The sequence below is a fragment of the Pristiophorus japonicus genome, chromosome 11 (genome assembly GCF_044704955.1).
Source record: "Pristiophorus japonicus isolate sPriJap1 chromosome 11, sPriJap1.hap1, whole genome shotgun sequence".
NCBI classification, from domain to species: domain Eukaryota; kingdom Metazoa; phylum Chordata; class Chondrichthyes; family Pristiophoridae; genus Pristiophorus; species Pristiophorus japonicus.
This window is the reverse complement of record NC_091987.1, coordinates 15,575,565-15,589,834: the sequence shown is the minus strand read 5'-3', so window position 1 is coordinate 15,589,834 and position 14,270 is coordinate 15,575,565. Positions and strand designations below refer to the sequence as shown.

Here is a 14,270-nt window from a genome sequence, read left to right as displayed (position 1 = left end):
CAGTAGTTCACTGGGTGGAGCTATATGTATTGCACCGTCTGATCTCTTAGATGGACGTAAAAGATCCAATGGCACTATTTGAAGAAGAGCAGAGGAGTTCTCCCCCGTGTCCTGGCCAACCTTTATTCCTCAACCAACACTACCCAAAACAGATTATCCGATCATTTATCTCTTTCCTGTTTGTAGGAGCTTGCTGTGTGCAAATTGGCTGCTGTGTTTCCTACATTACAACAGTGACTATACTTCAAAAAGTACCTCATTGGCTGTTAAGCTCTTTGGGACAGGTGAATATAAAAGTATCAAGACACTCTTCTCCAACTTGATCACCAGGCGTCAGACGCTTACTGATCAGCACCAATCTTCCGACTCATAGATGAGGTGGAATTTCTTCACTCAGAGAGTTGTGAATCTTTGGAATTCTCTTCCCCAAGAGGACTGTGGATGCTCAGTCACTGAGTATATTCAAGGCTGAGATAGATGGAATTTTTGGGCTCTACGGGAATCTAGGGATATAGGGACCGGGCAGGAAAGTGGAGTTCAGGTCGAGGATCAGCCATGAACTTATTGAATGGCGGAACAGGCTCGTGAGGCTGAATGGCCTACTCCTGCTCCTAATTCGTATATTCATATGTAATTCCATTCATTCTTCCGTCTTCCCACTTTCACCGCCATACGTTTCTCAAAGGCCCACTTCCTACTTGCGTCCAAGGGTTAAGCGACCAGACAAAGTTCCTGTCTCCTCTCTGTGCTGTTTCCATGAAATTGCCACCTCTGTATATGCCATTCAGATAGACTTCCCACCTACAGGATGAATAAACTGTAAGTGGCTGCTTGACGGAGAGAAGACAGGACTCTATTCCAGTGCATTAACAACCAGACTCAGGAGCTCTGAGAATATAAGAACATAAGAACTTAAGAATTAGGAGCAGGAGTAGGCCACACGGCCCCTTGAGCCTGCTCTGGCAATCAATAAGATCATGGCTGATCTTCGACCTCAACTCCACTTTCGTGCTCTAGCTCCATATCCCTTAATTCCTCTCGAGTCATAAAATCTATCGATCTCAGTCCAGTCTAGAATAAACTCAAAGACTCAGCATCTCTCTGAGGCAGAGAATTCCAAAGATTCACAACCCTCTGAGTGAAGCAATTCCTCTGCATCTCAGTCTTAAAAGGCCGGCCCCTTACCCTGAGACTGTGCCCCCTGGTTCTAGACTCTCCAGCCAGGGGAAAACAACCTCTCAGCATCTACCCTGTCAATCTCCCTCAGAATGTTATATGTTTCAATGAGATCACCTCTCATTCTTCTAAACTCCAGAGAGTATGGGCCCAATCTACTCAATCTCTCCTCATAGAACAGCCCTCTCATCCCAGGGATCAATCTACTGAACCTCCATTGCACCACCTCCAAGGCAAGTATATCCTTCCTTAGATAAGGAGACCAAAACTGCACAGTACTGCAGGTGTGGTCTCACCGAGGCCCTGTACAATTGTAGCAAGACTTCCTTACTCTTGTACTCCAAACCTGCTTGCAATAAAAGCCAACATATCATTTGCCTTCCTCATTGCTTGCTGTACCTGCATGCTAATTCTCTGCGTTTCTTGTAATAGGACAGACACCTACATTTCTCTGAACTGATACTGGGGGAGAGAGGGTCTAAGGTTTGGATTTTCTTCAGCAAACATTGGCAGGTCCCCCAAAAGGTGAGATCGAGACCACAAAAAGAAAGACTTGCATTTATATAGTGCCTTTTACGACCACCGGACGCCTTAAAGCGCTTTACAGCCAATGAAGTACTTTTGGAGCATAGTCATTGTTGTAATACATAAGACTTGCTAGAAATCCAATATTTACACAACCATCATAGTCACTTTGACTGAGCCAAAGGGATTCTTTTGACACCGAAACAAAAATTCTTACCCGTATGTTGTCAATCACTGGTTCCAAAATGTCGGCAACTTTCTTGCAGTTGGCAACGGCAACTGGATAATTAATGGTGGTTGCTCCCCTGTTCCAGTCAACAATGATAAGGTTCATGTCATCTACCAATTGTAGAGTCTCTATCATCTTATTCAACCACTTTGGTGGTGATCCAAATGGCCTGTATCCATGGATAAGGAAGGTGGTCTTTTTGTTGACATCCAGCGGACTGGTGTGGGTGGCATTGATCAAGGTGGCACAGCTCGAGTTCCTCCCTGTGTACAGGAGGAGCCTCACTACCAGGTCCGTGCCGATAATAGAATCAGTCATTGGTAACTGCGTGAAGCTGGGGCATTCTGACCCTTGACTCGCTTCTGGAAACAGAATGGTGCGAAAACATAAAACTCAGGAACAATGTGGAAGGAGAAAAAGACCTGTGGCCCACCCAGCCTGCACCTTCGAACATTCGTTACTGCAATCACTGTCAAAATCCTGGGACTCCCTCCCTAACAGCAGTGTGGGAGCACGTCACCACACGGATTGCAGCAGTTCAAGAAGGCGGCTCACCACCACCTTCTCAAGGGGCAATTAGGGATGGGCAATAAATGCTGGCCTTGCCAGCGACGCCTACATCCCCATGCATGAATAATTAAAAAACATACATCTCTAGTAATCAACATAAACATCTCCAGTAACTACACATACACAACAACAACGTGCATTTATATAGCACCTTTAACATAGTAAAACGTCCCAAGGCGCTTCACAGGAGCTACATAAGGAGATATCAGGACATGTGACCAAAATTTGACCAACGATGTAGGTTTTAAAAGCGTCAAAGGAGGAGCGAGAGAGGTAGAGAGGGGTAGAGTTTAGGGAAGGAGTAAAGGTACGACGGCCAATGGTGGAGTGATTAAAATTGGGTATGCGCAAGAGGCCAGAATTGGAGGAGCGCAGAGATCTTTCCTTTTATTCGTTCCTGGGATGTGGGCGTTGCTGGTAAGATCAGCATTTATTGCCCATCCCTAACTGCCCCTTGAGAAGGTGGTAGTGAGCCACCTTCTTGAACCGCTGCAGTCCGTGTGGTGAAGGTGCTCCCACAATGCTGTTAGGGAGGGAGTTCCATGATTGTGACCCAGCGACGATGAAGGAACGGTCGATATATTTCCAAGTCAGGATGGCGTGTAACTTGGAGGGGAACGTGGAAGTAATGGTGTTCCCATGCGCCTGCTGCTCTCGTCCTTCTAGGTGGTAGAGGTCGCGGGTTTGGGAGGTGCTGCCGAAGAAGCCTTGGTGAGTTGCTGCAGTGCATTTTGTAGCTGGTGCACACTGCAGCCACGGTGCGCCGGTGGTGGAGGGAGTGAATGTTTAAGGTGGTGGATGGGGTGCCAATCAAACGGGCTGCTTTGTACTGGATGATATTGAGCTTCTTGATTGTTGTTGGAGCTGCACTCACTATTTGACTTGTGCGTTGCATGTGGTGAAAAGCCTTTGGGGGATCATAGGCCTAGAAATTGGCCCATTACCGCCACAAGTTTTTGCCGCAATTAGGTCTAAAAATGGCAGACGGCACTCTCGCGGTCTTCTGTGGCACGGGACTCTGCGGCCACCATTTTGGTGAGGGCTTTAGCACTGCCAATAGTCATGATGGCCCTGGAAATGTAATTAAAAGAGGGTGCCTTGCAACTCCGACTTAACATCACCTCAGCGAACATGCACCTTAGCGTTGAGTTCAGCGCTGGGTCTGAAGCTCACCATGAAAAACCAGCATTCAGCAGACTGACACAGGTGCTGTTAGCAACACACATCTTTCAGGTAAGTTTGCATTTAAGATATTGGACTAGATTTTTTTTATTTTATTGAAGTAGTGGCTTGCTGCAATAGATGTTAGAAGTTTTTTTAAGAGTGCAGGGAGCGCTGCTGAATGCTTGCAGGGTTTCGGATGGTAAAGGAAGGCCTCTAAGAAGACAGAAAATGCTGGAGATACTCAGCAGCTCAGGCAACATTCATGGAGAGAGAAACAGAGTTCACACCTCAGGTCAAGATGCCTAATCTGCTGTGCATTTCCACCATTTTATGCTTTTATTTCAGGTTTCCAGCATCCGCTCGCAGAGGGAAGAGGAGAACACAGAAGAGGAGGAAGCAGAAGGAAGGGTGCAACCCAGACAACCTCTTTGTGGCCGGGATATTCGGGCTGGAATCATCTGCCTGCGGTACCAGTGACCACAACTGACCATCGCAACATCCTCTTGGCAGTGATACTGAAATAAAAGCTACCACAAAGCAAACTTTCCAATCCAAATTTATACATCAGTCCATCCATTACAACATCAAGGAATCAACTCATCACCCGTATGCATTCCCTTAGTGATTGTCTTGTGTGTATCTTTGCATATACTACTGACAACTTCAATATGGTGTACAGTTTTGGTCTCCTCATCTGAGGAAGGACAACAATTATATATTCCTGTCTGGCGTAAAAATAAAAAAGGGAAGGTGGCTCAACCGTGGCTATCAAGGGAACTCAGGGATAGTATTAAAGCCAAGGAAGTGGCATACAAATTGGCCAGAAATAGCAGCGAACCCGGGGACTGGGAGAAATTTAGAACTCAGCAGAGGAGGACAAAGGGTTTGATTTGGGCAGGGAAAATGGAGTACGAGAAGAAGCTTGCAGGGAACATTAAGACGGATTGCAAAAGTTTTGATAGATATGTAAAGAGAAAAAGGTTAGTAAAGACAAACATAGGTCCCCTGCAGTCAGAATCAGGGGCAGTCATAACGGGGAACAAAGAAATGGCGGACCAATTGAACAAGTACTTTGGTTCGGTATTCACTAAGGAGGACACAAACAACCTTCCGGATATAAAAGGGGTCAGAGGGTCTAGTAAAGAGGAGGAACTGAGGGAAATCCTTATTAGTCGGGAAATTGTGTTGGGGAAATTGATGGGATTGAAGGCCGATAAATCCCCAGGGCCTGATGGACTGCATCCCAGAGTACTTAAGGAGGTGGCCTTGGAAATAGTGGATGCATTGACAGTCATTTTCCAACATTCCATTGACTCTGGATCAGTTCCTATCGAGTGGAGGGTAGCCAATGTAACCCCACTTTTTGAAAAAGGAGGGAGAGAGAAAACAGGGAATTATAGACCGGTCAGTCTGACATCGGTAGTGGGTAAAATGATGGAATCAATTATTAAGGATGTCATAGCAGCGCATTTGGAAAGAGGTAATATGATAGGTCCAAGTCAGCATGGATTTGTGAAAGGGAAATCATGCTTGACAAATCTTCTGGAATTTTTTGAGGATGTTTCCAGTAGAGTGGACAAGGGAGAACCAGTTGATGTGGTATATTTGGACTTTCAGAAGGCTTTCGACAAGGTCCCACACAAGAGATTAATGTGCAAAGTTAAAGCACATGGGATTGGGGGTAGTGTGCTGACATGGATTGAGAACTGGTTGTCAGACAGGAAGCAAAGAGTAGGAGTAAATGGGTACTTTTCAGAATGGCAGGAAGTGACTAGTGGGGTACCGCAAGGTTCTGGGCTGGGGCCCCAGCTGTTTACACTGTACATTAATGATTTAGACGAGGGGATTAAATGTAGTATCTCCAAATTTGCGGATGACACTAAGTTGGGTGGCAGTGTGAGCTGCGAGGAGGATGCTATGAGGCTGCAGAGCGACTTGGATAGGTTAGGTGAGTGGGCAAATGCATGGCAGATGAAGTATAATGTGGATAAATGTGAGGTTATCCACTTTGGTGGTAAAAACAGAGAGACAGACTATTATCTGAATGGTGACAGATTAGGAAATGGGGAGGTGCAACGAGACCTGGGTGTCATGGTACATCAGTCATTGAAGGTTGGCATGCAGGTACAGCAGGCGGTTAAGAAAGCAAATGGCATGTTGGCCTTCATAGCGAGGGGATTTGAGTACAGGGGCAGGGAGGTGTTGCTACAGTTGTACAGGGCCTTAGTGAGGCCACACCTGGAGTATTGTGTACAGTTTTGGTCTCCTAACCTGAGGAAGGACATTCTTGCTATTGAGGGAGTGCAGCGAAGGTTCACCAGACTGATTCCTGGGATGACGGAACTGACCTATCAAGACTGGATCAACTGGGCTTGTATTCACTGGAGTTCAGAAGAATGAGAGGGGACCTCATAGAAACGTTTAAAATTCTGATGGGTTTAGACAGGTTAGATGCAGGAAGAATGTTCCCAATGTTGGGGAAGTCCAGAACCAGGGGACACAGTATAAGGATAAGGGGTAAGGCATTTAGGACCGAGATGAGGAGAAACTTCTTCATCCAGAGAGTGGTGAACCTGTGGAATTCTCTACCACAGAAAGTTGTTGAGGCCAATTCACTAAATATATTCAAAAAGGAGTTAGATGTAGTCCTTACTACTCGGGGGATCAAGGGGTATGGCGAGAAAGCATGTTCAGCCATGAACTCATTGAATGGCGGTGCAGGCTAGAAGGGCCGAATGGCCTACTCCTGCACCTATTTTCTATGTTTCTATGTTTCTATGTTTCTATACTTGCTATTGAGGGAGTGCAGCAAAGGTTCACCAGACTGATTCCCGGGATGGCAGGACTGACATATGAAGAAAGACTGAATCGACTCGGCTTATATTCACTGGAATTTAGAAGAATGAGAGGGGATCTCATAGAAACATGTAAAATTCTGACGGGACTGGACAGGTTAGATGCAGGAAGAATGTTCCCGATGTTGGGGAAGTCCAGAACCAGGGGTCACAGTCTAAGGATAAGTGGTAAGCCATTTAGGACCGAGATGAGGAGAAACTTCTTCACTCAGAGAGTTGTTAACCTGAGAATTCTCTATCACAGACAATTGTTGAGGCCAGTTCATTAGATATAATCAAAAGGGAGTTAGATGTGGCCCTTACGGCTAAAGGGATCAAGGGGTATGGTGAGAAAGCAGGAATGGGGTACTAAAGTTGCCTGATCAGCCATGATCATGTTGAATGCTGGTGCAGGCTCGAAGGGCCGAATGGCCTGCTCCTGCACTTATTTTCTATGTTTCTATGTTTATGTTTCTATGTCACGCAGTGCTACCCCAGTGGTGGAAGGCTGCTGACATTCAGTTGGGGAGACTGGGGGGCACTGCAAATGGCCTTGCTGGTTGACCTTGAGGATTGGTGGCTGGTAGTGTTGAATCCAGTGAAGGTGTTTCTGTTTCTCTCCTTCACTGTCCTGTCCCTCTTCTTGGTCAACCACTGGCTGGGCAGGCTGCATTTTTGGGTGCGTGAAATGAAGAAGGCACAAGGGAGGAGTTGTGGTGATGGGAGGGTGTGAAAGCAAGAAATGCATGCCAGAAGGAGGTTAGTGCCTGAGGATACCAGCATCTTGTATCTTTTCAGTCCCACCACAGGCCAAGGGCTCAGCCATGCCCCTGCCAAGAATGGCCTGCACCGTCTCCTCCAAGGGGGTGAGGTGAAGCTAGCAATGGACGTTGTGCCTTGTGAGTGGTGCACATTGTTGGTAGGTGAGTGATTGGGGGGGAGGGGTGGGGAGCCGTGCATTGAGCAGTGTGTGAGGCTAGTCGTGCAGTTGGTAGGAGACGGCTTTTGAAGATGCATTCACTGACCTCGACTACTGCTCTGAGATCATGAAGCTTCTTTGGGCATTGGAGCCAGGTGATGGATGACACTGCTGGCGGTGACCGCCTCGGTGATGTGGTCCCACATCTTTCTTTCTGGAGGGACTCCTGGCCCCTATGGGTCGGGGGCCTGTCTTGCAGTGTTGGCCCACTGCACAAAGCTGGAGTGCTGCACGCGAGACCCTGGATGTCCCTTCCCTGGCTTGCTAAGCCTTTTGCATTAGTGCTGAAGCATTTTCCCATTTTTTTTTTAGCTGCGGAAGGGAATTCAGCTTTAAAAGCCGGACTCCCATCTGGGAATTCTTTTTAATGTTAATTTTTTTCTCAGAAGGAAGTTGAGCTGTAAAGGGCTAAAAACTGCAGGGACAGAACTCAAGGCACTTTGCACCTCCCCGTTAGTACGCGCGGGGGTGGGGGGGGCGAGGTGAGAATAACACCCCCGTGAAATTGGCCTGGGGATTTGCGGAGGTGCTAAGAGGTAGCGCTCCACTTGGCTGCTCCCGGCGATGATGATGTCATTGCCATGCGCAGCACGCCCTTACCGTCCCGGAAGAAAAATTCGGTGGTGCCCTCTCGCTTACCGCCTGGTGCTGACCACACCAGCTTCAGCTGCCGAGTTTCAGTCGGGAGTTGGCTGGAGGAGCACAATTTAAAGGCGCCACCTTTAGAAATAATTTTTGTCGGACTAACACATAGGCAGACTTGTTGTGGGACAGATTTGAACGATTTTCGGTAGAAGGAGTGTTCTGCCTCTTAACCATTCCTGTATTTCATTGAGGGCAGATTTGAAAGGATAACATTTAAATCGTTTCATGGGGGCTGTGTTGGCACCTGCTCCGATGTTACCGTTGGAGGCGGCTTAGGCAGAGAGAAATACAGGAAGAAATGCTGGGTGCAATGCAGGGAGAAAGGCACAGAGAAAGGCAGCAAAACGTGGCCAGAAGGAGAAGGCCCAACAGGGCTGGTCACAGGAGATCTTATCCTCCCAGGGTATTCTGGCAGCAGTTCGCCTACACCAATTTCACTGAGGAACAGTGTATTCGAAGGCTGGGCCTTAGCAAGGACGTGGTAGAAACATAGAAACATAGAAAATAGGTGCAGGAGCAAGCCATTCGGCCCTTCTAGCCTGCACCGCCATTCAATGAGTTCATGGCTGAACATGCAACTTCAGTACCCCATTCCTGCTTTCTCACCATACCCCTTGATTCCCCTAGTAGTAAGGACTTCATCGAACTCCTTTTTGAATATATTTAGTGAATTGGCCTCAACAACTTTCTGTGGTAGAGAATTCCACAGGTTCACCACTCTCTCGGTCCTAAATGGCTTCCCCCTTATCCTTAGACTGTGTCCCCTGGTTCTGGACTTCCCCAACATTGAGAACATTCTTCCTGCATCTAACCTGTCTAACCCAGTCAGAATTTTAAACGTTTCTATGAGGTCCCCTCTCATTCTTCTGAACTCCAGTGAATACAAGCCCAGTTGATCCAGTCTTTCTTGATAGGTCAGTCCCGCCATCCCGGGAATCAGTCTGGTGAACCTTCGCTGCACTCCCTCAATAGCAAGAATGTCCTTCCTCAGGTTAGGAGACCAAAACTGTACACAATACTCCAGGTGTGGCCTCACCAAGGCCCTGTACAATTGTAGCAACACCTCCCTGCCCTTGTACTCAAATCCCCTCGCTATGAAGACCAACATGCCATTTGCTTTCTTAACCGCCTGCTGTACCTGCATGCCAACCTTCAATGACTGATGTACCATGACACCCAGGTCTCTTTGCACCTCCCCTTTTCCTAATCTGTCATCATTCAGATAATAGTCTGTCTCTCTGGTTTTACCACCAAAGTGGATAACCTCACATTTATCCACATTATACTTCATCTGCCATGCATTTGCCCACTCACCTAACCTATCCAAGTCGCTCTGCAGCCTCATAGAATCCTCCTTGCAGCTCACACTGCCACCCAACTTAGTGTCATCCGCAAATTTGGAGATACTACATTTAATCCCCTCATCTAAATCATTAATGTACAGTGTAAACAGCTGGGGCCCCAGCACAGAACCTTGCGGTACCCCACTAGTCACTGCCTGCCATTCTGAAAAGTCCCCATTTACTCCTACTCTTTGCTTCCTGTCTGACAACCAGTTCTCAATCCATGTCAGCACACTACCCCCAATCCCATGTGCTTTAACTTTGCACATTAATCTCTTGTGTGGGACCTTGTCGAAAGCCTTCTGAAAGTCCAAATATACCACATCAACTGGTTCTCCCTTGTCCACTCTACTGGAAACATCCTCAAAAAATTCCAGAAGATTTGTCAAGCATGATTTCCCTTTCACAAATCCATGCTGACTTGGACCTATCATATTACCTCTTTCCAAATGCACTGCGATGACATCCTTAATAATTGATTCCATCATTTTACCCACTACCGATGTCAGGCTGACCGGTCTGTAATTCCCTGTTTTCTCTCTCCCTCCTTTTTTAAAAAGTGGGGTTACATTGGCTACCCTCCACTCCATAGGAACTGATCCAGAGTCAATGGAATGTTGGAAAATGACTGTCAATGCATCCACTATTTCCAAGGCCACCTCCTTAAGTACTCTGGGATGCAGTCCATCAGGCCCTGGGGATTTATCGGCCTTCAATCCCATCAATTTCCCCAACACAATTTCCCAACTAATAAGGATTTCCCTCAGTTCCTCCTCCTTACTAGACCCTCCGACCCCTTTTATATCCGGAAGGTTGTTTGTGTCCTCCTCAGTGAATACCGAACCAAAGTACTTGTTCAATTGGTCCGCCATTTCTTTGTTCCCCGTTATGACTTCCCCTGATTCTGACTGGAGGGGACCTACGTTTGTCTTTACTAACCTTTTTCTCTTTACATATCTATAGAAACTTTTGCAATCCGTCTTAATGTTCCCTGCAAGCTTCTTCTCGTACTCCATTTTCCCTGCCCTAATCAAACCCTTTGTCCTCCTCTGCTGAGTTCTAAATTTCTCCCAGTCCCCGGGTTCTCTGCTATTTCTGGCCAATTTGTATGCCACTTCCTTGGCTTTAATGCTATCCCTGATTTCCCTTGATAGCCACGGTTGAGCCACCTTCCCTTTTTTATTTTTACGACAGACAGGAATGTACAATTGTTGTAGTTCATCCATGCGGTCTCTAAATGTCTGCCATTGCCCATCCACAGTCAACCCCTTCAGTATCATTCGCCAATCTATCCTAGCCAATTCACGCCTCATACCTTCAAAGTTACCCTTCTTTAAGTTCTGGACCATGGTCTCTGAATTTACTGTTTCATTCTCCATCCTAATGCAGAATTCCACCATATTATGGTCACTCTTCCCCAAGGGGCCTCGCACAATGAGATTGCTAATTAATCCTCTCTCATTACACAACACCCAGTCTAAGATGGCCTCCCCCCTAGTTGGTTCCTCGACATATTGGTCTAAAAAACCATCCCTTATGCACTCCAGGAAATCCTCCTCTAGCGTATTGCTTCCAGTTTGGTTAACCCAATCTATGTGCATATTAAAGTCACCCATTATAACTGCTGCACCTTTATTACACGCACCCCTAATTTCATGTTTGATGCCCTCCCCAACATCACTACTACTGTTTGGAGGTCTGTACACAACTCCCACTAACGTTTTTTGTCCTTTGGTATTCTGCAGCTCTACCCATATAGATTCCACATCATCCAAGCTAATGTCCTTCCGAACTATTGCCTTAATTTGCTCCTTAACCAGCAATGCTACCCCACCTCCTTTTCCTTTTATTCTATCTTTCCTGAATGTTGAATACCCCTGGATGTTGAGTTCCCAGCCCTGATCATCCTGGAGCCACGTCTCCATAATCCCAATCACATCATATTTGTCACAGAGCTCTGCCTCCTGCTGCAACCAGACCTCGAGCCTCAGACCAGGGTGAGGATGGCTCTCTCAGTGGTCGTCAAGGTCACCATCGCGCTCAATTTCTAGGTCAATGGATCCTTCCAGGGTGCAACACAAGGCATCTCCAACATCTCCCAGTGTGCCGTCCATTGCTCCAGCCGCGAGGTCACAGATGCTCTGTGCAGAAGGAGGAGGGACTACCTGACCATGACCAGAGAGAAGCAGCTGGAGTGAGCATGTGGCTTCCCCATGGTGCAGGGCGCCATTGACTGCACCCACGTCGGCCTTGCAGGCACCGCTTAACAATCCTCAGGTATTCTGTAACCGCAAATGCTACCACTCACTGAATCTGCAATTGGTGTGCGACCACACACACAGAATCCTCACCGCCAATGCCCGATGCCCTGGCAACAGCCACGATGTCATCACCCTGCGCCAGCCGGCACAGCTTGGGAGACGAGGGCTATCCGCTCTCCACCTGGCTCGTGACTCCCCTCCGCGACCCCACCACTCCTGCCCAGCTCTCATACAACAAGAGCCACGCCGCCACCAGGAACATCACTGAGCAGACCATCGGAGTGCTGAAGCGATGGTTCAGCCGCCTTGACCGTTGGCGAGGAGCCCTCCAGTATTCGGATGAGCGGGTGTCCCAATTTGTCGTCGTCTGCTGCATGCTGCACGACCTGGCCATCATGAGTGCGCAGCCATTGCCACCAGGCCTAGCTCTACCACCTCAGGAGGAGAATGAAGAGGAGGAGGCGGAGGAGGAGGAGGACGAGGAATAGCAGGAGCAGCAACACCAGTGACGGAGGAGGCAGGCAAACAATCGGATTCTGGAAAGGCGGTCCGCGACCGTCTCATCAGACCTCGGTTGCAGTGAATTCCATCCCACTTACCATTTCCTCTGAACATCCCCATCAATACCTCAATTTGCCCTTCCATATCAAAGCCCCAAAACTGAAATGAGAGGGGCCAGCAAAGATGAAACATTCCAATTAGAATTTATGTAATAACAATTAACAATACCATAAAGCACAAATGTATTTATGATTTACGCCTCTGCATTTCCTTATATCCCCTCTTTGGTTTAACTATTCTACAATTGGCCAAATGGTCTACTCCTGCTCCTATTTCTTATGTTCTTAACTCCTCCGCACTGTGTCCCCTGTGGCTGCAGCATGACAGGTAGAAGGCTGCTGTGAGTCGGACCCAGAGATACAGATGGCCTTGCAGGACGCCCTCGACCAGCTCTGGGCCTGGAAGGCCCAGCTGTAGACTGCACCACCTCAGGCCGGACGGCGGAGCCTGGGCTGGTTGGGTGACAGGCAGCGACAAGTGCAATGGCGGAGTGGCAGTGGTGGGATCAGGAATGCTGACATCCTGAGAGAGGACAGCACGTTCCCGCTCCACTGACCCACTGCCACTCCCCCGGGGTAGCACCTCAGCATCCCCAACAATCTGCTGGAGCACAGATTACTGGGCTGCTGCAACGCCGTGAGATCCCCGGTGGACTGTGGTGGACCCAGCGGCGATGGGGGCAACGGAAGCACACATGGCATCCAGCTGAGACTGCATGAGAGCAGTCTGAGACTCGATGGCACCAACCATTGTCTGCGTCACAGCACCAAGACATTGCGTTGCTTCCAACCTGCGCTGCAATGGAAGCTGCCACATCGCCCATGATGCACGTCATTTGATCCATCTGGGAGTCCACCATCGCCTGCAGACTGGAAATGATGGGCTCCATGGTGTGCGCACAGCTCTGTACAACATGGGAGGCAGACTCCTCCATGCTCCTTACCATTACAAAGAGGCTCTCGGGCCCCTGTGCCATTGCACCTATCATGTCGGTATGCATGGCCATCACCCTTTGTGTGTATGCCTCCCCATTGAGGTCCTCATCTGAGTCCTGTACAGCAGAACTCCAGCGCGAACTCTCCCTCCGGGGAGCTGGCTCCCGATATTCCCTTTCCCCTTCACCTTGCAGCAACCTGCTAGGCCCCGGTGCATCACCCACTGCAGACCCCTCTACTAACCGAACCTCTGAGGACCGCGTAGTGCAAGTCTCTGAGCTGGTGCCTGTGGGGAGAGAGATGCATTGACGCAGTGCTTGGCTCCTCCTGCTCCTCCTCCTCCTCTCCCTCCTGACTGTGCTGCGGGGGCTCAGGGACAGGCTGGTCACCTGCTCGCTGATTATCTGAAAGCATAAATGGCGCAAGACTCGCGTGAGGGCAGGGGAACAGGAATGGAGCAAGGAAGGCAGACAGTATTAAGAGGTGCAAAGTGACAAAGCCTTCCGGTTTGACAAGGAAGTGGGATGAGAAAAGAAGAGGGGATAAAGATACCATTGTTGCCCCCAGTGGGGTCAACGTCTCCGCCGGCCACGGCGCCCACCACCTGTGGGCCAATGAGCCGCAGCACTCACTCCTCCAGGTCAGACGGTTCCTACCACTGAGGTTCACCCCCTACAATCCTTTGCTGCTCCCTCCGATTATGTGCCATCTTGGCCTGCAAAAGAAAGAAGCTTGTGTGAGCAAGAGTCCAGCTTTGTAGGTGGGAGATATGCCTACCATGGTCAAATAGCTGTGAATGTAGGCAAGATGAGGATGTGAGTAGCTGCACATGTTTGGTGGATGAGTGGTGGGGGAGTGGTGATTTGCACAGACTGAGGTTCAGAGGCTGGGTGGGGCAGTGGTGGGGGAGTGGTGGGTGAGTGGTGGGGGAGTGATGGTTTGCTCAGTGTACACAGACTGAGGGTCAGAGACTGGGTGGGGGAGTGGTGGGTGAGTGGTGGAGGAGCGATGGAGGAGTGGTGGGGGAGTGACGGGGGAGTGATGGCTT

General features: G+C 48.7%; 1 protein-coding gene across 1 annotated transcript in view; it reads right to left on the bottom strand.

The window, feature by feature from the left end:
* Positions 1 to 3,564, bottom strand: part of lipia (lipase, member Ia) — a 40,406-nt gene extending 36,842 nt beyond the window's left edge. The window contains exons 1-2 of the mRNA XM_070892679.1: positions 3,498 to 3,564; positions 1,919 to 2,292 (exon numbers count right to left, since the gene is read on the bottom strand). Coding sequence (XP_070748780.1) covers positions 1,919 to 2,292; positions 3,498 to 3,564 — 441 coding nt within the window. The remainder of the gene's footprint in view (positions 1 to 1,918; positions 2,293 to 3,497) is intronic.
* Between the last annotated feature and the right edge of the window lie 10,706 nt (positions 3,565 to 14,270).